At 35.9% G+C, this 25461-nt stretch overlaps 1 protein-coding gene across 1 annotated transcript in view; it reads right to left on the reverse strand.

Moving 5' to 3' along the window:
- Positions 1-25461, reverse strand: part of DNAH6 (dynein axonemal heavy chain 6) — a 291734-nt gene that overhangs the window by 215210 nt on the left and 51063 nt on the right. The window contains exons 6-12 of the mRNA XM_019942077.3: positions 21498-21632; positions 21285-21405; positions 20494-20611; positions 16780-16948; positions 14489-14605; positions 10428-10628; positions 1885-2005 (exon numbers count right to left, since the gene is read on the reverse strand). Of these exons, the coding sequence (XP_019797636.2) occupies positions 1885-2005; positions 10428-10628; positions 14489-14605; positions 16780-16948; positions 20494-20611; positions 21285-21405; positions 21498-21632 (982 nt within the window). The remainder of the gene's footprint in view (positions 1-1884; positions 2006-10427; positions 10629-14488; positions 14606-16779; positions 16949-20493; positions 20612-21284; positions 21406-21497; positions 21633-25461) is intronic.

Below are 25461 nucleotides of genomic sequence, written 5' to 3' on the forward strand. Positions count from 1 at the left end.
TTATGAGGATTAGATGAGATGCCTGAAAATCACTTAGCACAGGATCTATCATAAGCGCTCAGGAAGTATAGAAATTATTAGTAAACACTGACATTTATAGAAATTCAGGGGTGAGATATGGCTGATTAGTTCAGGAAGCCAGAGTCTGTCCCCTGATCATCTTCTGGGGCTAGACAGAGGTCAGTGTGGCTAAAAGTTTGGTTAAACAGACATATGTTAAGTGTCTATAATATGTACTAGGCAGTGTTAGAATAGTTTGAGGGAATATGATAACAGGCAAGGCATGGTATCCAAGGGGCAAAGTTACATTCTATTAACCTCTGGCTAACAGTTGGGTTCGAGGTTTAGGAAGTACCAGGGAGTTCCTACAAAAGGAGGAACACAACGTTTAGGGGTCCAGACCAATGCACTCCAGAGTCCCAGAAAACAAACAGCTAATACCTATGAGACCCTGGTTCCAGGATTGGATAGAATTGACAAGCCAAGGCAGGACTAGAAGAAGGGCAACCTGGGAGCTTGGTGGCCTCATCCAGATGAGTGGTTGGTGAGGGAGTAAAGTTATCCAATGTGAGGAACAAGGTAACAGGATACTAGGAGGCCTTGGCTCAAGGTTATGAGTAGAAGATCTAGGGGATTAGAACTGGTTATTTGGATTAGGCCTACTCCATGTGCTGAAATGCCAGGTTCCACACCTTACTGCTACCCTGGTGCCATTGTGTCCCTGTCAGTTCCCTTCAGTTCAACACACACTAAGTCTCAATGTGACAGTGTTGGTGAAGAACAGTAGAAATGAACTTGTCTAATTTGTTTTCTAAAGTAAGACCCCACTTCGGTTTCTTGAGCAAGTCAGTGTCTTGAAATAAAGGGTCTGTTTCAGATTTTAAAAACTTAAGGGACATAACAAGTGAATATAGTGCCTACTCTTGGACTAGATACTGGGTCAAACTAGCTGCAAACTGCTTTATTTGGGGGATTCTGAATAGGGACTAAATGTTGATATTAAGGAATTCTTGGTTTTTTTATTAGGTGTGATAATATTAATTTGGTTCTGTAGGGACATGTTTTTTAAAGATGAATATTGAAATATTTCATTTAGGGATGGCAAGTCTAATTTACTTTAAAATACTTCAGCATAATAAAAAGAATGGGTTGAAACAAAAGCATAAAAATTTACAGAAAAAATCAGTGTTGCTTTGTGAGGCAAAGTATCAGAGTAATCATTTTTGTGCATAAGAAAATAAAGGAATAAAGCCAGTTCATGAAATAAAAAAAGAATATGAATGATATGCTTCACATTTTTAAATGGTAATAATGAATAATATATACTTAATTTTTGTAAACATTTGGGAACTTTCTTGCCGGAAATTTCACTTGGATATTGTATTTTATTTCCTTTTGTTGAAGATAACGAGTTTAATAAAATAATTTCCCTTCGGAACTGATCTCATGACTAAGAGTTGTGGATTCATACCCACCAGGTTACAATATGGCCACAGAAATAGAGTAACTTGAATTCCTGAGACACATGTTGCACTATGTAAACATTTTTTAAAGGAATCTGAGAGGTAAACATTCCTTTTGACTCCTTCCCATGTAAAGGCTATATAACCTTAGCACTGGTACAACTTGATACTAAAAGATAAGCTTTTGGGGAGGAATTCTTTCCCATAATATTCTGAAATAAAACAGTAACAGTAAACCTAAAGAAAAAAAAAGTGGCTCTACAGCAAATAATCTAGAAATGAATAAATTCTTGCATTTTGTCAGGCCAACGCTTTGGGGCTACCATTTCTGTCACCATACACCACCAAACAGAAACATACACAATGATAAACCTTGATATACCTGTCAAACATAATTAGTAAGGACAAACAGAAAACTTACCAGGTTCTTGAAGTTTAAGAGCTTGTAAATCAAGACTTTCATTTTCCTTGAAGAATATCTGAAACTTTTCAAACGTAGCTGCATATAATTGAGCAGATTCAAATGCTGCCTGTATGGTTTCCTAAATGTTATAAAAAAACAGACAAACTATATTTTTCCTGAGCAGAATTCAATTCAATAAAACTGAACAAACACAGATGCCTTCTCTGTGCCCAACACTATGCTTTGACCTGAGGATACGTAAGTGAGGAAAGATACCATCCTGGATGACAAGAAGCAATTAATGTATTCTCTTATGAAACTAAAATAAAAAAAAATACACATTCAGATCTGACTTTCAAAGAATTGTTCCTTATGATTGAAAGGAGGCACACCTGTAATGTTTTTAGCTTCATGGTGAACTTATACATCACTAGTAAATATATGGTAAGAGACAATGTCTATTTATTTTCCAAACTGCAAATTTTATATCTTGGTTAGTGTTTTTGAGCAAGGGCAAAATCATTTAGCATAGTTACAAAATTACTTGCCTAATCTCATTATTAACTTCTCTGTGCTGTCAAGTCTCCTATTCCAAAATGTCTTCATAATTTGCCCTAATAAAATTCTTTCCTTCCCCTCACTTAACCTTGGCTCCAACCTCCACTTCCCCACAGTTTTTCGTACAATACCCATGTCAATACATGTTATCATAGTTCAATGCCTATGAACAGCAGTTAGGATCAGTTTGTTGTCGGTCTTGGTCCATTATTCCCTGGCTGCACTCAATTGCCTTCCCTTACATTTCCTACCGAGACTTCTTGCAAATGACTGCAATTTGTCCCAAGGAAAACTAGAGATGATCAATGGAATTGCTCATTCCCAACACATCAGTGCTAGGTTATTGCTTTATGGATTCAGACTCTTGCTTTAGGGATAGTGGGTAGCAGTAGAAAGTTTCATTACAAACAATAGCACACACCCTGGATGGCTTAGTTACTTGTTCATTTATTTCCTTTTAATAGGTTCTTATGTAATCTTCCAGAATATTTCTGCTGTTTATTTATTTACATTAAAAATTGAGGGGAAGAAATTATGTCAGAGTATGTCTCCTTTGAGAAGATGTGCTACATATATACAATGGAATATTACTCAGCCATAAAAAGGAATGAAATAGTGCCATTTGCAGCGACATGGATGGACCTAGAGACTGTCATACAGAGTGAAGTAAATCAGAAAAAGAGAAATAAATATGATATAATATTGCTTATATGTGGGATCAAGAAAAATGGTAGAGATGAGCTTATGTGCAAAGCAGAAATAGAGTCACAGATGTAGAGAACAAACTTATGGTTACCAAGGGGGGAAGGGGCAGTGGGATGAATTGGAAGATTGGGACCGACATATGTACAGTACTATGTATAAAATAGATAACTAATGAGAACCTACTGCATAGCATAGGGAACTCTACTTAATGCTCTGGGGTGACCTAAATGAGAAGGAAATCTAAAAAAGCGTAGATATATGTATACGTATAACTGATTCACTTTGCTGTATAGCAGAAACTAACACAACGTTGTAAAGCAACTATACTCCAATAAAAATTAATAATAAAAAAGAACATCCTTTTCCCCACAGCAAAAAAAAAAAAAAAAAGTATATCTCCTTTGAGCAGATTTAATAGTCTCTGATACATGATCATGCAGGTATTAGAAACACAACGGGAGGTCTGTAAATGGAAAGCTCCACCAACATGTTCAAAATATGATTTTAAACCTCACAGGAAATTTGCTGGAATAGTACAAAGAATTCCATATACACCACTGAAATTCCCTAATTTTTAACAATATATCACATTTGTTTTATCATTCTCTTTCTCTATATTATTTTACCCTGAACCATTTGGAAGAAAGTTGCAGACACAGACATTTTTACCCCTAAATATTTCAGGGTTTGTTTAATAAACACAAGGATATTTTCTTATAGAACCATAGTATAATGACCTAAATCAGGAAATTAGCATTGATATTAATACTATTATCAATTACAGATCTTATACAAATTTGGCCATTTGTCCCAATAATGTCTTTCATAACAAAATAAAAAACCTTTTTTTCCTGGTCCATTGTCCTATCCAGGATCATGTATTGAATCTTGTATCTTGTATCGTATCATGTATTTCTTGTATTGTATCTTGCCACATCTCTGCAGTGTCCTTTAATCTGAACAATTTCTCAATCTTTGTCTTTCGTGACCTTTAACATTTTCGAAAAGTATCTCCTGTGTGTGTATGTTATACTTCCTAATGCTTACATTCAGTTATACATTTTTGGCAATAATACTACATAAGTGATGTATGTTCCCTGTGAATAGTGTCAAAAGACACAGAATGTTGATTTGTCCCATTACTGGTGATGTTAACATGTTAGTTAAGGTGCTGTCTGTGAGGTTTCGTTACTGCAAACTTACTATTTTCTCTCTTTAAATCAATAAATATTCTATGCAGAAACGCTTTGAGACAATATCCTTTTCCTCATCATATCTTTGCATACTCGTTCTAGTATGAATTAGAGATTCTTGCCTAATCACAGCAGTGATTTTTCCTTATGTTTTCCTTCTACGTTTACTAATTGGCATTTTACTGTAAGGAAGAGCTTTCCATTCTCACTCCATTCCTTCATTCACAAAATGGACTCATGTATTCTCATTTTATTCAAAGACTGTTATAATCATTACTTATTTTAATGGTCAAATTGTCCCAGGGAGACCCTTCAAGTTGGCTTTTTAATTTTTTCTGCATGTCGCCATTACTTCTTAGGCACCTTGTCATTTTTTGGTTCAACAATATGCTCTGGGCTGTTCTTGTACTTTCCCTGCCCCAGGTTTTGAGTAAGCCATTTCTCCAAAGAGATTTGGTTCCTTTTGATTTGGAATGATATACAGAAAACAATGTGTGGACACCAAATATGCTCATTGTTACTAGGATGTCACTGCTTCTAGGCCATCTCAGCAAGCAGATCTAGGATACACACAAACACCTCACATAAATACATATATACACAAAACCCTATACATAGTGCTCTTTCTATCGATCAATTAAAGATCATGAGTTCATAACTCCAGTTCCAATATAACACCATTCTGGCTTTTCCTCTTCCATATTTGGATGGGGATGAATAACCTCATTTCATTAGCCACAATATTTAGTTATTTGCTTAGCTCCAGAATACACAGAAAGTCATTTCAGAATTGCTAACACACTAATACCACTATGAAAAACAGACTAAGTGGAATTCAATATTTATTATAGTTATAGTGGTCTTTAGCTTAGGGTATATGGGCAAAATAGTGTGTTTAAAAGTTACTTGGTTTAGTTTTTTTCCCCTTCCTTGCAGTGTGGTTATGTTATTCATTTGAAATATAGTCTAGTTCTTTTGTTTTCATTGTATTCTATTTTACGGTTTTGTTTCCCCATTCTTATTGATTTTTAAGTGCTATATTAAAAAGTATACTCAGAACTAAGCGTAACTCTTCCCATCTTTTCTACTCCATACCCACCATCCTGTTTACACCATTCCCACTGTCTCCTCTAGGTAACAAATTTCCTTAGTTTCTGGTTTATCTCGTCTCCCTCCCTATTTTCTGACATAAAAAGTAGCACACTATAGATATTCTTTTCTACTTTGCTTTTTTCACCTAACAGTGTATCCTGGAAATCACTCCATATTAGTTGGTAGATATTTTCTGTATTATTTTGTTCAGCTGCATAGTCCTCCTCTGTGTAGACGTACCATAGTTCATCCTGTATATTTTGGGAGTTTCTGATATTTTATAAAAATAATAATGTTAACAAAATCTAGTGCATATGTACTTTTGTATTGCTGGGCATGCATCTTCTGGGTACATATTTAAAGGTGGAATTGCTGGATCAAATGGTAAATACATAACATGTAGTTTTGTTATATATTGTAAAATTCTCCATTATTTGCATTCTCAAAGGCAAAGTGTGAAGAGCATTTGTTTATCCATAAGCTAGCCAATGGAATGTGTTGTCATACTTTTGAATTTTGCTAATCTGATAGTTGAGAAATGCTACCTCAATTTTGTTTCCATTTGCATTTCTCTTATGAGGTAGAATATGTTTTCATGTGTCTAGGTTCTTGTTTTTGGTGAGTTTTCTATCATATGTTTTGACCATTTTTCTACCGAGTTTTTGTCTCCTCCCTGCTCCCCATTGGCAAGAGTTCTTCATGTATAAAAATATTAGCCCTTAGCTGTGATTTGTATGCTACAAATAGATTCTCCCAGTTTGTAATTGTATTTTTACTTTGTTTATATATTTTTTTGCCTTGAAAAGTTTTAAAAAACTTTATACCATCAAATTTATCAATTTGTGCCATTATTGCATCTGGATTTTGAGTCATAGCTAGATAACCTTTCTTTATGAACAAGATTATAGAAGAATTCACCCATGTTTTCTTCTAGAACTTGTATGATTTAAATAAATTTTTAGATCTCTGATCCAGTTATTTTTATATACAATGTGAGATATGTACCTAACTTTAACTTTGCACCAAAGGCTAATCAGTTATCCCAGCACTATTTATGAAAACGTCGAAATATATCTCAGTGATCTGAAATACCATGTTTTTTATTTAATAAATTTTCATGTGTACTTAGGTGTATTTCTGGATTTTCTATTCTGTTCCACTGGTCTGATAGCCAATACCACAATCTTTTAGTTATAGAGTTTATATTTAATACTTGGTAAGAATAATATCCCAAATAGCTTTTCTTTTTTAGGGTTTTCTTAGCTTCTATGCATGTCTATTATTACATATAGGCTTTACGATAAACTTATGCTCTATGATAAAGCTTATTAGTATTTTTATTGTGTTAAATTTATAGATTAACCTAGGGACAACAGATATCTATTATGTTGAGTCATTCCATCTAAGAATATTTCTTTAAGTCTATTTTTGTGTCTTCCAGAAGCCTTTAAGAAAACTTAAAAAGATATCCTTATATAGGTTTTTTAAAACATTTCTTATTAGGTTTACTCCTAAATATTATATATTACCTGCTTTGTTGTTATAACAATGAAGTTTTTTCCACCAAGCATTTTCAGTATTCTAGAACAATTTATGTGCTATTGTGAATATTTGGTCTTTGGAGAGTTGATAAAATTCCCTTGTGAAACCATCTGGGCCTGGTGCTTTTTACAAGGTATTTCTTTGATAACTTCCTCTATTTCTTCTGTGGAGCTTGGTAAGCTTTTTATTTTTAATGTGGTTGATTTAGATTACCATGTTTCCCTAAAAATACTATCTATTTAATCTAGGTTTTCAAATTTATTTGGATAAATGTCTGCAAGGCAATCCCTCATTTTTTTTTCTGTTTAGATAGCTATTTCCTTGTTATTTGTCATTGATTATGTTAGTTAGGACTTCTATACCCTTATTTATTTTTCTCCTACTTGACCTGCCTTATGATGAGAGTTGCATGTTAAAGTCTTCTATTCACAGTGTTTCTATTTATGTTCCATTTGTGTCTCATTGCAACTCTTTGCCTTTTGCAAGTGTTTCCTGTATATATATGTGGTGCATAGAAATTTATAGCCCTGACTCATAAGATCACAAATCTTGCTTTCTTATTGTTTACATTTGTCTCTACACCACTGAGCACCACTTCATTTTCAGTCTTTCTAAAGAAAGACTAAACGTCCCCTACCAGGGTGGTATATTTGTTACAATTGATGAGCCTACACTGACACATCATAATCACCCAAAATCCATTGTTTACATTATGGTTCACTCTTGGTATGGAATATTCTATGGGTTTGGACAAATATATAATGACATTTATCCATCATTATGGAATTATACAGAGTGTTTCCACTGTCCTAAAAATCAGTGTTTTGCCTCTTCACTCCCCCACCCTCAACCCCCTGGTAACCACTGACCTTTTTACTGTCTCCATGTTTTTGCCTTTTTCAGAATGTCATATAGCTGGAATCATACAGTATTCCCATTACACATATGTTACACCTTTTGAAGTTGTCCTACAGTGTTCTTGGATAGTCTGTTGTGTTTTTTTCAGTCTTTGTTCTCTTTGCTTTTTGGTTTTCAGGACTCTATTGATATATTCTATGGCTCAGAGATTCTTTCCTCAGCTGTGTCTAGTCTACTAATAAGCTCATCAAAGGCATTATTCATTTCTGTTATGTTTTGTTTTTTACCTCTGGCACTTCTTTTTGGTTATTTCTTAGGATTTCCATCTCTCTGCTTACATTGCCCATCTGTTCTTTCATGCTGTTTATCTTATCCATTGGAGCCCTTAGCATATTAATCATAGTTGTTTTAAATTCTGGGTCTGATATTTCCAGTATCCCTGCCATGTCTGGGTCTGATGCTTGCTCTGTCTTCTAATTTTTTCCCCTTATTAATGTGCCTTGTAACTTTTTTTTTTGATAATTGGACATGATGTATTTGGTAAAAGGAACTGCTGTTAATAGGTCCTTAGTAAGGGGATGGTATGTGTCAGCAGAGGGGATATATTCTATAGTCCTTTGATTAGGTCTCAGTCTTTTAGTGAGCCAATGCTTCTGAACTGTGAACTTCATAAATATTTCTCACTTATTGTTTCTCTCTCCTTAGGTGGGACAGATGGCTAGAGTGGGCTGGAGTTGTGTATTTCCCCTCCCCCAGGTAAGTTAGGATCAAATAATACACTAGCAAATTAGGTTCTGGTTAACTAGTTTCCTCTGAGGGTAGGCCTTGTTGAGAAGAGGGTGCTCTGACATATTTCAAATTATTCCTTTTCCCCTCTCCCTGCTGGAAGCATGAGAGAATTTTTCTCTAATATTTACTGTGAGAATCTGGTTGAGTTCTTGCAGGTAAATTTCATAATAATGTGGGGGTTCCCTATAACTGGGTCCCCGGAGATTTTTAACTCTCAGAGTTGTTCACACTGAGCCTCCTGCAATTCATCAGTTACAGTTCAGGTTTTCCTGTCTGGCACTGGTTCTCACTGAGGTTTCTGCTCATAGTCTCTGCTCTCAGAAGCCATGACTCCCTGTTTTCATCTCTCTGTCTCTACAATTTTGAGAGCTGTGGTTTCCCCTGTGTCCTCCCCTCTATTACAGATCCTATAGCAGTCTGTTCAGTCAGTGTGTTCAGCTTTTTACTTGTTAGAATAGAGTGGCAACTTCCAAGCTCCTTACATGTGGATCCAGAAATAGGAAGATCAGTCCTTTTGCCAAGTTATCTCTTGGTTGGATGAAACTCATCCCAATTTCATAAAAAATCCTGATCAGCACCAAAAACCCTAGGCCCTTTCCTTTTTAAAACTATTTTTCTATAGCCTTGATATTTGAAGGACTAGCTTGGTTAGATAAAAATTATTGATTCGCATTATCTGCTCTTGAGTTTCATTAAAAATGCTGTTCCATCATTGCCTTTCTTTATACGTTGTTTTTGAGAAGACTGATGCTAGTCTAATTCTCTTACTTTTGTAAGTTATTTTTATTGTGCTGTGAGACCTGGAGGAATTTTTCTTTAGCTTTAAAAGCTAATAGTTTTAAAAGGATGTATCTCAGAGTTGATTTTTCTAGGTCAATTTTCCAAGGCACTCTGTGGGCCCTTTCAATATATAGATTCACATTTTCTTTTCTTGGACTATAGTTATGTGTTTGTTCTACCCTTTGTTTTGTTTTTCTCCTTCAGACACTCCAATTATATGTATGTTATTTCTTCTTTGCCTGTTTTCTATTTCAATTATTTTCTCTCTGACCATTTTTACTTCTATCTCTAGCTTATTTTCATTCTCCTGATTGTTTTCCTGTCTTTATACTAATTATTACATTTTCATTTCAGGTTATTCTCTCCGGCATGATGCAATTTAGTCTTGATTTCTAGATAATTTTGTCTTTTTTAAAAAAGTTCCATTTTTATTTTAAATTTTGATTTTTTTTTGATTTACTGTTGAGGCTATTTACTTTAGTTTATAGTGCAGCTTTTGTTTCATGTTTTATGGGAGGGAATATTTTAATTTTCACTTTCTATTTTCTCCTTATAGTACCTTCTCAGATATTTAACATATTTTAATTTCTTCAGCTCATGGATTTGAGTGATTTACAAAATTTATAATTCAAGGGCATTCTGTTTTGTCAGTAGAGCAATGTGCAGATTATTTTATTTTAGTTTTTGGTTGTGGGGAAAGAGTTGGGTGTATTCTGGTTTTCTGGTTCTTTTTGTCTTGCAGGGCCTTACATTTTCACCAGTTGCTCTATTTTCACTGTACCACCCAGTGTTCAGATAATGTCTCTTCCTCCTTTTTAACCTTATTTCCCCCCCCAAAAAATTGATACCATCTTGAACAGCTTGTACTTTTAAGTCTCTTTCTTATAATCAGCACTCTAATCTACCAGGACTTAAAAAAAATCACTTTAGCATTTAGAGATTAAGTAGCATTTAATCTAAAGATAAGACAGGAAGAAAATATGTTACCCAGTTTCTTAAAAATCAAAAATATTATAAAAATAGTTTTAGTAAAAGAAAGTGTACCTTTATTTGAAAGATAATTGTGTGAAAATTCTTATCATCATCAAACACTGCTGATAAGCTTGGACCAAATCCACAAGTTTTTTCTTCCAATTTGTTGTTAATGTAAGGGCTGGTAAAAGCATCAAAATATGAATCAGGCACAAGATTCGGAACTGATAACACAGTGTTTTGGAAATGGTTAATTGCGCCTGAAATACCATCCTGTTGGAGAGAAAAGCACAAACATAAATGTAAACACACACATGGTTATATTTATAAAAAGTTTTGAATTTTCTAAACTGCTAAAATAAATAAGAATAACTCATTCAACAATGCCAGGTACTGCGTTGACTCTGAATATATGACAAATCAGAAGACACAGCCCCTGTCTTCAGGAAATATGTATTCTAATTGAAAGAGAGGTAGATAAGCAAAAAGTTGCAACACATTAAGATAAATATATTACATTCATTTGAAATATGAACAAAACACAGAAAAGTCATAAGGGAAGGAAGGCCAAAGTATGCCTAAGAGAATCAGGGAAAGTTCAAAAGGTGGGTTAAAAGTTCATATTCTTTGAGCAGTAATTTCCATCCTAGATATCAATCCTAAGAGAAAAAATTAGATATGTAAACAATGATTCATGTGGAAGGGCAGTCACTGAAGCATTAATTATAATAAAAACTAATTAGAAAAAATACCTTAGTGTTCAAAAATAGAATGGTTAAGTTATGGTATATTTATATGAATGGAAATTAGGCATCTCTTCAAAGATTGATTAGTGACATGGGAAAAAGCTTATAATGTAATCTTAAGTTAAAAAAAAAGAGCAGGATGAAACTGGTGTATAACATCCCATTTTAAAAATGTATGTGTAAAATCTCATGTTAAGTTAGGTGTGTTGGTATATCAGTATGTACTAAAACAAGTTGGAAAAAAAGTATAAAAATGTTAAAAGGTTGTTTCTATTTCCAACACATGGTATTACAAATGATTTTAATAATCTTTTTATGTGTTTTTCAAGTTTGATGAGCACGAATTAATTTATAATAATATATATCTAAATGATATAAAGGTACTTCTTGAGAAGAGTCTTAAAAGACGAGCAGGAGCTTGTCAAGTATACAAGATGGGAGTACAGTCCTTGTAAGTCATTGTATGTGAGAGGCCCAAGGGGGGCTGGCAGGTCTGGGTGCTGGAGCATAAGTGTCAGTGTGGAAAAATGCAGTCATGATGCAGTCGGCCCCTTCTTGAAAGGCCCTGTGAGTGATGCTGGGTTCCAGTGTTAGCCGGTGGTCTGGCATTCCCCAGATTGTGACCATGGACTACCCTGAGTTAAAAAGGTCCCAATGTCACATAAGTTTGGGAAGAAACCTTAGGTTAAACAGGATTTTCCTCTGGATCTACAAAACAGGATTTTCCATATTTGTTAATATGCAAATGCATATCACAAACCCTTTTCTCCTAGAATGCCTATCAACATCTCACAGAGCATCCTATAGACAATGAAGAAATTTAATTTTAAGTGACATGATCAGATTTGCCTATGAAACAATCTTGTAGTCAGCAATGTAGAAAATGGATTAGAAAGAAGAGGGGCAGGCAGGTCAGAAGAGACTATCACAGCAGGCCAGGTAAGAGGTGATGAGGTTCCCATCAAGGGGAGGTGCAACTAAGGTCAACACACAGGACTCGCTGCCTTGATCTCAAAGAGGTAAGGGAGGATCTAGGATGACTCCTGGATTGCTGGTTTGGGCATGCGGATACTGCCTTTCATTGAAATGGAGATATGGAAGGAGGAGCAAGTTTTGGAAGAAGTTGATAAGTTCAATTTATTTTGGTGAGTTGGAGTTAATTGTGGAGATTTCCAGATGGCTCCAAGTCTGAAGTCTAGAAGAAAAGTACACGATGGAAATATTTATTTAAAGTCACCATTCTAGAAGTGGTAGTTGGAACAACAGGCACGGACACAAGCCCCCAGAGGAACATATAAAATGTGAAGAGGAGGGAGCCTTTCAGGATCGCAACAGTCAAAGGTCAGACAAAAAAAGTGACTCCAAGGTAGAGTACTGAAAAGGAAAAAATGTTGGCACAGGAGTAAAACCATGAGAAATTAAACCAAGGGGGAGTCTGTTTCCAGAGGTGGGAGCAGTAAATAGAGTCATATGCCACGGGAGGTCTGTCAAACACAATAGGAAAGAAGAGAACTGGAAAATGTATGTTGGATCAAGTATTAGGAAACCATAGTTAACCCAAGAAAAAACAATGTCAGATGTCAAGATTTAGGTATATAATTTTCCTTTAGACGAAGCTGTATGTGTGTATGTATGTTTGAAATGTTAAGACTAATGACCAAAATCAGAGCGAGAAAAAATAGAAAATTCATGAGTGATCCACTCATGGCAGTTTATACTGCCCTTGGCTAATTTGGGATTACATGAAGCAAAATCTTATGTGTGGTGTGAACACATGAACATGCTTGGCCTATGACTTCATGGGTAGGAATTAAAAACACCCCTGTGGGGAGTTGGACCCTACAACAGGAAATACAGAGAATGTTAAGGTTTTCAAGGCTTGTCACTTGGAGCTTAAGGAGAATAACCAGCTGCTTGCTGGAGAGAGCTTTCTTGCATCATCTGCTGCACAGAAACCTTTGCCTTCCACATGAAGGCCAAGAGCCTTCTGGCCCGGAAGGGACATGAGAGCCCAGTGCCTCTCTGAGTGGGAGCTCCTGAATGAAGGTCCAACCACAGGGAACTCAGCAGTCTGCTTGTCCTTGTAAATAACCTAAAATAGCCTGATGATCTGATAAATTACGGGGTCACAGACTGCTGGAAGAGGAAGCAACCTTAAAACTCATCTGCCTCCTCATCTCACAGACGCATAAACTGAACCCCAGAGAGGTAAGTGGTTTCCCCATAGGAGTAAAGTCAAGACTAGAATCTAGAGATTCTGAGTCAAGACTAGAATCTAGAGATCCTGACTACTAGTGCTTTTGTACCAATACACAGCTAAGGGCAGAAAATATAGACTCTGATTGGTTTATTAATCTATGCCTGTACCCAAATGGGGAAGGCAGAACCCTAAGATGGCTCCTAAGATCCCCTCTCCCTGGTTTACATGCCCTGTGTAATCCCCTCCTCTTGAGTATGGGGGGATCTGTGAATGTAATGGGATGCCACAGCCATGATTATGTTATATTACAGGGAAAGCTGAGGGACTTTGCAGATATAATTAGGTTGACTTTGAGTTAGTCCAAAAGGTGATTATCCTGGGTAGACCTGTCTGAATCAAGTGAAAGCCCTTAAAAGAGGGATTGGGCCCTTCTCAAAGGAGATTCTCCAGCTGGTCTTGAAGAATCAAACACCCATATTGTAAATTGCTTATAGAGTTGGCCACATGAACTATAGGAACTATAGGTGGTTCCTAGGATCTAAGGGTGGTGCCCACTGGACTTCCCTCAAGAAACCAGGGACTTCAATCCCATAGCTGCTTAGAGATGAATTATTTTCAACCACCTGAGGGAACTTGGAAGTGGATCCTTCTCCATTCAAGCCTCTAAGGAGACCTCAGCCCAGACAATCCCCGAAGGGCAGCCTGCATGGAGAGGCCCTGAAGCGGAGAAGAAGCTAAGCAGTGCCCAGATCCCTGACCCGCGAGACTGAAGTAATAAATGGCTGTTGCTTTAAGCTGCCAAATAGGTGGTAATTTGCGGCACAGCAGTCGATACCGAAACAACGCTCAGATGCAACATACTTGAAAAGATTTCAAAAATGGTACTTACAACACAGTGATTTCTTGGAGGGATGCCTCTAGTCAATTTTACATTTTGTATAGCTTCTGTTCTCTCGGTGTGTACCCTACCAAGCCCCTAGTCTGTCTCAAGTTAAAGAAAATGTGCTGAACTTTCAGATACCTTTTAGGTAGATGCCATGCTGTGTGCAGAACAATGCTTTGTCTTTTCCTTACGATCATTTTGGAGAAGGGACAATAGCAACCCTGCCAACCATGTGACAGTAGAACAGTTGCTTCATTTTCCAGAAAGGTATTTATACACGGATGTTATAGGAGGAAACACATACCAGAAAATCTTCCAAAGGAGGCTCAAAGAGCAGGGACTGGACTGTCAAAATCAGTTCTGTGACAAACATGGGAATGAGAGATTCATCTTCTTCCTGCTTCTCCAACACGGGGGCCCCCTGAAATGAGCACTTCTGCAGTGTTATAAAGATATAAGTACCAAGGTCTAAAATTTAAAAAACCTCTGTATTACAGAAGGCACATAAACTTAAGCTTACACAATTAGCTGATGTTATAATGTTGGCATGTCTTTCAAAGAATACTACCATAGAAATTAAAAAATAAAGGCAAATATGGAAAGACTACATGGCAGTGTGAAACTTCTCTCCTTGTAAAAACACTATCAACAAAGTGGAAAGGCAAACAACAAACTGGAAAAATATATCAGTAATGTATATAGGAATGCAGATAGAAGGTTGGTTATATTTAAATAGAAATATACTTGATATAGTCAATAGAAATATATACTAGTAACATCATAATTGATATTAAATAGAAAGATATTTAAATAGAAAAATGGGCAAAGGGCATAATCTGACATTTTCTAAAGGAAATATCAATCAACATCCTCCTCCTTCTCTTCCTCAAGATATTAATAGTTTATTCAGTAACATTTATTGAGTATTTACTGTGCTAACTATTCATGTAAATCCCACACCAATCATATGTAGCAGGTGTCATTTTTATTCCCATGAGAAAACTACGATCTGGAGAAGGTAAGACATTTCATTAAGGACACACTGGTTTGTAAGTGGCAGATCAGAACTGACACCCAGGTCTTTCTCATCATGAGATCTATACTCTTATCCCCGTACTGTGGTGGTAGTTAAAGGAATATAACATTTAAAAGTAGTGACATATTACTTTACATCCATCAGATGGACAAAGACTGAAATGAATGATAATATCTAGTGTGCATATGGCCAAAGGCTCCTTCTCGAACATTGCTAGGAAGATTGTAAAATGACACAAAACGTTCTAGAAAGTTATGCATCAGTTTCAAAAGCCTTAACAAGTGAGCATATTTCTGATCCAACAATTCCACGTCTAGAAATTTCTTCTAAGGGGAAGAATCAGAGATGTATGAAAAATGTATAGACAAAGATATTCTTTGCAGCATTATTTGGACTAGTGAGAAAGTGATCAATAATAGAAAATTATTTACAAGATGTATAATACATTTCTATGTGGGAATGTTATATGGAACAAATACATATTGACTAGGGAGATTTTTCATAATACATTGCTAAGTGGAAAAAGTAGGTGATAAAGCAGTAAGTAAAGTATGATTCCTTTCTTTCCCCCTTGGAAATAGTTAACTTGGTATAGCAGAGGATGCTTTTCTTTGTATACGTCTGTGTTTTTCAAATTTTCTGCACTTAGCATATATTACTTTTATAATTAGAAAGATAAATGTTACTTTCAAAATGTGGTAGTATTGAGGAAAAAAGGGAATTGAGAATAGGGAAGGAGAGAAAGTAATGAAAAGGAGTATGCAGCTAAAATTCAACTTTTGGAGGAAAGGAAAACTACGGCAAAGAGTGACAGGCCTTGAAACTGCATATTGGGTCTCCTGGGGGGATGCAGAGATATGAAGGTAGGAAGCTTGATGAAACCAGATATGCATGTTTTGCTATGTGTTTAGGTTTCTGTCATGGATGGAGCTGGGGAAAAGCTTATTGGGCTATCAGATAAGCTATGTTAGAATGCACAGATTTGTGCATTTAATCTCAAATGTCTCACATTACTCTGTGTTTCTAAGACCAACATCCTCCTAAGAGGTTTTTCACTGAAAGCACAAAGGTTTGCTCCCATGATTTGCTCCTCCTCGCCTCTAAACCATTGTTTATCTTTGATTTATACCACCTTCCCTGCTTCTCTCTGCCAGTTCATGCTCACGATGACCCCTGAACTGTAAGCTTCTTGGGGGCAAGTATTCTATCTATGCTTTTCATCACCATGTACCCAATACCCAGCATAGGGATTGGTACATAGTAGATACTTAAGGAATATTTATTGAGTGAACACATGAGGAACCTTTAGCAAGTGCCTGTGAGAGAGACTGTAATATTCAGCACAATGGATGCTTTCTCTGCTATTAGATACTTGCTGATATGCTGATTTTCATTCTGTCATTTCATGTGTATATGGTAGATTCTGATTATACTGTGAAATTCTCTAAGCATTTCTCCTATTTTTCCAGTACACAGAAAATAGCATAATTCACAGTGCATAGTAAGGACTCCTCAATAAATGTTGACCAATGAATTTTCTTAATTGTGTCTGAATATACCTTTTTATCAGCGACTTCAGGCTTCTCTTCTGTAATCCATTTCTGAATGACATCTGCTGAAGGTGTCTGTTTTAACTTATCAGTGAGATAATCCAAAAGGTAGCTAGTAGAATTTACTGTTACGACATGCATTGTGTTCTCAATTAGATAGTCATTTAGACGAATAAAGCTTGAAAAGAAAAAAAAATACTACCCTCAGAATGGGAGAAAATATTTGCAAATGAAGCAACTGACAAAGGATTAATCTCCAAAATATACAAGCAGCTCAATATCAAAAAAACAAACAACCCAATCCAAAAATGGGCAGAAGACCTAAATAGACATTTCTCCAAAGAGGATATACAGATTGCCAACAAACTCATGAAAGAATGCTCAACATCATTAATCATTAGAGAAATGAAAATCAAAACTACAATAAGGTATCACCTCACACCAGTCAGAATGGCCATCATCAAAAAGTCTACAAACAATAAATGCTGGAGAGGGTGTGGAGAAAAGGGAACCCTCTTGCACTGTTGGTGGGAATGTAAATTGATACAGCCACTATGGAGAACAGTATGGAGGTTCCTTAAAAAACTACAAATAGAACTACCATATGACCCAGCAATCCCACTACTGGGCATATACCCGGAGAAAACCACAATTCAAAAAGAGTCATGTACCACAATTTTCATTGCAGCACTATTTACAATAGCCAGGACATGAAAGCAACCTAAATGTCCATTGACAGACAAATGGATAAAGAAGATGTGGCATATATATACAATGGAATATTACTCAGCCATAAAAAGAAACGAAATTGAGTTATTTGTAGTGAGGTGGATGGACCTCGAGTCTGCCATACAAAGTGAAGTAAGTCAGAAAGAGAAAAACAAATACCATATGCTAACACATATATACAGAATCTAACAAAAAAAACAAACAGAAGGTTCTGAAGAACCTAGAGGCAGAACAGTAATAAAGACACAGACGTAGAGAATGGACTTGAGGACACGGGGAGGGGGAAGGGTAAGCTGGGACGAAGTGAGAGAGGGGCATGGACATATACACACTACCAAACATAAAATAGATAGCTAGTGGGAAGCAGCCGCATAGCACAGGGCGATCAGCTTGGTGCTTTGTGTCCACCTAGAGGGGTGGGTTAGGGAGGATGGGAGGGAGACGCAAGAGGGAGGAGATATGGGGATATATGTGTACGTATAGCTGATTCACTTTGTTATACAGCGGAAACTAGCACACAATTATAAAGCAATTATACTCCAATAAAGATGTTAAAAAAAAAGATTGGGGATGGTGGTGGGGGAAGGAGTGAGTATGACTATAAAGGGGTAGCATGCGGGAAATATTTACAGTGATGGAATAGTTTTGTATCTTGATTGTGGTGGTAGTTACACAAATCTACAATGTGATAACATGATACACTGTACACCATACAATGTCAATTTTCTGGTTTTTATATTATATTTATAGTTATGTAAGGTGTAACCACTGAGGGAAACTAAGTGAAGAGTACACAGGACCTCTCTTCACTTCGTTTTTTGCAATTTCTTGCAAATCTATGATTATCTCAAAATTTAAAAAAAAAAATCAAACTGCCAGAGTTCAAATCCAGGCTCTACTCTCCCTGTACGAACCTGGGCTTATTTAACTAATCTGTGCATCGTTTTGTCATCTGTAAAATGAGGACGACAGCATCTACCAAGTTATGGCAAGAAACAAAGAAATTAATACCTAAAAAAGGATGAACTCCTGATACGGAATATGGATGAATCTCGAAAGCATGCTAAGTAAAAGACACAAGAGACTATGTATTATATAGATCTGTTCATATGACATTTTGGAAAAGGCAAAAACTATAGGGAAGGAAATCAGATCTTGGTTGCCTAGAGCTGGATATAAAGAGAGGGGACTGAACACATCTCTGAGTAATGCCTTTTGGTATAGTTTTGAGTTTTGAAGTCATCCTGATATTCTACATATTCAGTAAAATAAAAGTAAACCAACAAGGATGGGGGAAAACAACATTAAAGTAAATGCAAACAAACCAAATCAATCCAATTAACTGTATTTCAAATGTGCAACATAACCAAACTGAGCAGGGCAGAGAGTAATCCAAGTACTTTCACTATATGCTCTCTGTCTAGGGGGAAAAACAGCAAACAAATCCTAACTGTTTTTAGTAGGTAAATCCAAATTGAGGAACATCTGAAAAAACAACTGGCCTGTATTCTTCAAAAATCTCACTACCATGAAAGACAAAGAAAAGCTAAAAAGCATAGGTTAAGGAGATTAGAGACATGACAGCTACATGATCTTGAACTGTATCATTTCTTGGAGAGAAGACAAAATGTCTTAAAGGACATTATTGGAACAAATAATTGACAAAAGTGAAATACTGTAACTGTAGATTAAAGTATTGAAATATAAAAAAAAAGAAAAACAATACTGCTTCAATTTTCTATACTTACTACCTATTTTTGAAAGTGACTCTAATGCAAATATTTAAAATTTTAAATATCATAATTTCTCTTTGACTTTCCATTTATATTACAATATCAGAGATTAATTGTCCAGAACAGTTGTTCTTAGACACTCTTCACTTTAAAACACAAATATACTCAAATATATAGCATCAATTTAGCTAGGCATTCTAACCATTCAGTAGGATATTTAATGAGCAATATAGTTATGAAAAAAGCACATAGCTCATTAGGGGCCATAAGATTTTTTTTAAAGATGCTTTAAAGAAGAAATCAGTAAGCATATGTCTGTGACTTACATTCTAATGGTAATAAAATCTTTGCTATTGAATAAATGTTGTTTGACAGCAATTGCTAACCCAAAGATGAAAATTTAATGTTTCCCTACTTGAGGGCTTAGAATGTAAACTGAGTCAGCAAGGCATTTGAAATAACTTTTTATGCTGCTTAAGTGGAGCCTGAGGGGCCTCTAGCCTATGATAGTGGCCTCAGGACTGCTTCACTGCCTTCTGTTGCAATACAGACATTACTACCAGATTATCTCACATATAAACTGGGGCACAATTAAGATTTATTAAATGGTTGTAAAATGTGGACCAAGTTAGTGAGCACGGAGTAACAGTCATCAGTGTTTTCTAGTGCCCCATACAACTCTTCAGATAATGTTTGGTGATTTTGTTTGCAAGAGTTAGTTGCAGTGATGAGGTTTTAGAATGACGTGGAATCCAAACTCTGGGACAATGGCAAGACCCAGTTGAGTAAGCAGGTGGAAGGTCCTGGTGAGATCCTGGAAGGTGGATTTTCTTCCCTGGTCTCTCCGTGGCAACCTGCCTTAGGAAGAGGGTGGAACTTTGTGCGGCCACGCAGCTGCCTGTAGCTCTTTAGGGACCAGACAGGTGGAGCTGACCCTCCAGATCCACTCCAGGAGGCCCACAAATCTCTGTGTGCCTGACTTCTCCTTACTACAGCCTGCCCAGTGCTCCTGGCTGGGCTAGAGGGAAACAAAGCCTTAGTGATCAAAGAGGAGCTCTTGGCCTTGGACATGCCCTCCACCTTCTCTGGCTGCTTTGCTAGGTGGCAGCTGGAAGGGCAGGCTTCTGGAGCCTGCATTCAGGTTACTGTGTCCTCCAAATCCCTTGTCACTAGTGAATCCTGTGATGATGGCTTTAACTTTAATGAAACTTGAGAAGGATGGATGCTCTAGTTTTTCTTGAAAGAAAGAATAACAATTTACCATGTTAGCCTCATGCAGTGATGCCTTTTGCTGGCCTGCTCTGTGTATGTCATTTTCTTGGAGTCTCCAGAAGTAGGCAACTCAATGAGACTTCCACTTTCTGGCAGTTTACAGTGACCTAAGAACAACAGAAGACACAAAGACAAGAATTCTTGTGTAAAAACTCCATTTCTTTCAATATGGATTAAGAGACAAGTAAAATTCAAAAATGACAAAATGCTTTGGTTCATGAGCTATTTCAGACTCCAGAAAACAGCCCAGTTATCCAAACAAATTCCTCATCAAAGGATTTCAACTTAACAAAAGCCTCTAGACAGCTTACTAACATCTTCTTTAACAGGATCTGATTTCTGTCCCGTGCCACCTCTTTCCAGGAACACATTTACCCTCCTTTTCTGCCTGCATAAAATTATCCTTTAGAGTCCCTACCAGCTGGGGCCAGTTCTGAGATCCATCCAGTCCCTTAATTTTAACAAACCTATTGTCTGTACTAGTAGGTTGGACATACGTTTAAGCAGAGAGGCCCTGAGTCCACTATAAAATGCTTGTGAAATAAAGGTCCTGTAACCAGTTTAGAAATACTATACACAAGCAAGGGTAATGCAAGGAAGTTGTGGTACTTACTGTTTTATCCCCTTCTACAATATACATTGAATTTATAATCTATCAAGCAAAGATTGGAAGAATTGAAAAATAGGGTCCTTATTTAAAATAGAAAAGTGGAATGAAAACGAGTTAACATTTCGGAAAGCCACCACTTCTGATCTGTTGGAGTTCTTTCCCTTTCATACCCTCAATAAGTTCATATGCACAGTCATCAGGCATAAATCCTGCAGCACACAGAGCAACTCGACAAGCCTTTCTGACCACTTCTTTGGCCTTGTTTCGAAATTCTTCTAGGCGCCCTGTCACCTAGACGTTGATAAATATGTATCATTAGTGGTACCAAAGTATCAGTAATAGGGAAAAAAAAATTCTTGAAACTTGTAGACAAAGTTCCTCACCTCCTCTAGCCATACGGCTTGTGCAACTTTAAATTCTTGCAGGGTGTAAGTGTGATATTTTTCAATATAACAAAGTCCCATAAAACTCAATTGATAACACAATTCATTTATTTTAAGGAGAGCTGGTCGCAAATACTAAATGAAAATAGAAATTTATCATTATTTAGTAAAAAAACCAAAACCTTTGCCTTTTAGAAGTATAAAAATATTGGGAAAGCAAGAATGGTAATTAAGGAAAATAAATAGCTCTATATGTTAATTTCAGCTACAGCTACAAAGTGCGTACATTGAAAAGGAACACTTCTGAAATTTTGTTCTGAAAGTATTCTTTGAATTATCAGATTTAATTTGTCTGAAGTCCTTTCTTTTCATTTTGAATACATGTCTTTTAACCATGAAATTGAGGGCAAGTAACAGAGGATGGGGAAATATCTTAAATTTCACTAGGTTTGGCTAATAGCTATTAAAAGATTCTTAGTGTTACCTTAGGACTTTACAATGTCCAGTCACCATGATAATGATAATGGATAATGGATGGGCCCATCTATTGATCTAAGAGGTTATGATATAGAACAAAGACAAATTTTAACTTTAAAATTTCAGTGGGTAACAGTCACTATTAAGAATCTACCTTGCAATGTGGGCTGGCAGAATGAGTGGAAGTATTTGTGGAATAATGTCACATAATATAATTTAATCTTCCTCTATGCCATCATCATAAATCAGGGTTTTAGGGTGGTGGCTTTGAAGGCACATGTTCCAAGATTGTTTCTAGGTCATTCACCCTCACTTCTAATCTAATCAAAGGAGGAGCAATAACATTATATTTTTTAAAAGTTAACAAATTTATTTATATGTGACACTGGTTTAAGTGTTATATATAGCACACTCTTGGACTCTTTTCTAGGAGTTTCCAAAACAGGACAACCAATAGTCATTCAGATCAACATGAAATAGTGCTTTAATTATTTTTTTTAAGTACAAATAAGGGGAAGTTAAAATTAGTAGAGTCCTCAATGAAGAGATTTATGTGACAAAACATCTAGGAAGTCATATAGCCCTTAAGATTCATCTCATGGAGAAATTTTCATGATAAAAATGAAGCAAAAATATAATATTGTAAATCAACTATACTTAATTTTAAAAAAAAGAAGCAGAAGTTTAGAGGCTATGCCTCCGAATTGAGATAAGATACTAAATAAATTAACATGAGTACATGAGTAGGAATGAGTCTGTAATTGAAATGTGGCAGTGAAAGCAAGAAAGTCCAGTGTACTCTGGAGAAAAAGTCCTTGAGCCAAAAAATATAAGTTCTATTAGTAAAGGGATACATAGCTAGGATCCAGGTGGACAGCAAAACTGGTATTGATGGTCTGCCAAAAAGTTAGAGTTTGACAGTGGGAATTTGGAGGAAGAAAAAATATATATAATCTAAGAAATTACTTTGGCCTAACCTAAATATCTGGCTGTCAGCATAAAGGACAAACGTGAAAGCCGTTGTGAATGTAAGAGAGACTGAAGGTGTTTTGTTTATTTCTCCCATCATTATTTCTGCTGTTTGCAAATTTCCGATGGAATCTGGGTTAGATGGTTCATTCTTAGGCTGGTATATCAAGAGTGCCCATTGAAAGTGATAAGCATTAGCATTATTTCAATATTTTATAATAAGTACAAAGGGAATATAATCTTTAAAAATTCACTATGTTGTACACCTGAAATATATATTATACATCAACTATACCTCAATAAAAATTAAATTAATTAATTAATTGAAACACAAGCACATACAAAACAATCAAGCTACTAGAGTCAATAATAAATTCTGCAAGGTTTCAGGAAACAGGCTCAATATACAAAAGTCAATTATATTGCTATATAGAATATGTATACATATATATATATATACACTATTTATATACATTTATACATATATCATTTAGATCTCTGACTTCAGACTATACTACAAAGCTACAGTAATCAAGACAGTATGGTACTGGCACAAAAACAGAAATATAGATAAATGGAACAGGATAGAAAGCCCAGAGATAAGCCCACACACATCATATGGTCACCTTATCTTTGATAAAGGAGGCAAGAATATACAGTGGAGAAAAGACAGCCTCTTCAATAACTGGTGCTGGGAAAAGTGGACAGCTACATGTAAAAGTATGAAATTAGAACACTCCCTAACACCATACACAAAAATAAACTCAAAATGGATTAAACACCTAAATGTAAGGCCAGAAACTATCAAACTCTTAGAGGAAAATATAGGCAGAACGCTCTATGACATAAATCACAGCAAGATCCTTTTTGACCCACCTCCTAGAGAAATGGAAATAAAACAAAAATAAACAAATGGGACCTAAGGAAACTTAAAAGCTTTTGCACAGCAAAGGAAACCATAAACAAGACAACAGGCAACCCTCAGAATGGGCAAAAATATTTGCAAATGAAGCAACTGACAAAGGGTTAATCTCCAAAATTTACAAGCAGCTCATGCAGCTCAATAACAAAAAAACAAACAACCCAATCCAAAAATGGGCAGAAGACCTAAATAGACATTTCTCCAAAGAAGATATACAGATTGCCAACAAACGCATGAAAGAATGCTCAACATCATTAATCATTAGAGAAATGAAAATCAAAACTACAATGAGATATCATCTCACACTGGTCAGAATGGCCATCATCAAAAAATCTAGAAACAGTAAATGCTTCAGAGGGTGTGGAGAAAAGGGAACCCTCTTGCACTGTTGGTGGGAATGTAAATTGATACAGCCACTATGGAGAAAAGTATGGAGATTCCTTAAAAAACTACAAATAGAACTACCATATGACCCAGCAATCCCACTACTGGGCATATACCCTGAGAAAACCATAATTCAAAAAGAGTCATGTACCGCAATGTTCATTGCAGCTCTATTTACAATAGCCAGCACATGGAAGCAACCTAAGTGTCCATCAACAGATGAATGGATAAAGAAGATGTGGCACATATATACAATGGAATATTACTCAGCCATAAAAAGAAACAAAATTGAGTTATTTGTAGTGAGGTGGATGGACCTAGAGTCTGTCACACAGAGTGAAGTAAGTCAGAGAGAGAAAGACAAATACTGTATGCTAACACATATATATGGAGTCTAAGAAAAAAAAAAAAAGGTCATGAAGTACCTAGGGGTAAGACGGGAATAAAGACACAGACCTACTAGAGCATGGACTTGAGGATATGGGGAGGGGGAAGGGTAAGCTGTGACAAAGTGCGAGAGTGGCATGGACATATATACACTACCAAACGTAAAATAGATAGCTAGTGGGAAGCAGCCGCATAGCACAGGGAGATCAGCTAGGTGGTTTGTGACCTCCTAGAGGGGTGGGATAGGGAGGGTGGGAGGGAGGGAGATGCAAGAGGGAAGAGATATGGTAACATATGTATATGTATAACTGATTTACTTTGTTATAAAGCAGAAACTAACACACCATTGTAAAGCAATTATATCCAATAAAGATGTTAAAGAAAAAAAGTCAATTGTATTGCTATATAGAATATGTATATATATATACACACACTCTTTATATACATTTATACATATATCCTTTAGATATATTCTTTATATGTATTGTAGAATATATATGTGCATTGAATACACATATATGTATAGAATACACATATATACTCTCTAATAAATATATATTCTACATATATAAAGTGAAAAATCCAAAATGAAATTTAAGAAAACAATTCCATTTAAAATAGTATCAAAAAGAATAAAATATTTGGGGATAAATTTGACAAAAGAAATGTAAAATATATACTCTGAAAACTACAAAACATTGTTGAAAGAAATTGAAGAACACCTAAATAAATGGAAAAGGATTATATGTTCATAGACTAGAAAAGTTAATGCTGTTAAAATGGCAATATTTCCTAAATTGATCTACAGATTTAAAGCATTCCCTA

This window comes from Tursiops truncatus, chromosome 14 (genome assembly GCF_011762595.2).
Source record: "Tursiops truncatus isolate mTurTru1 chromosome 14, mTurTru1.mat.Y, whole genome shotgun sequence".
NCBI classification, from domain to species: Eukaryota; Metazoa; Chordata; class Mammalia; order Artiodactyla; family Delphinidae; genus Tursiops; species Tursiops truncatus.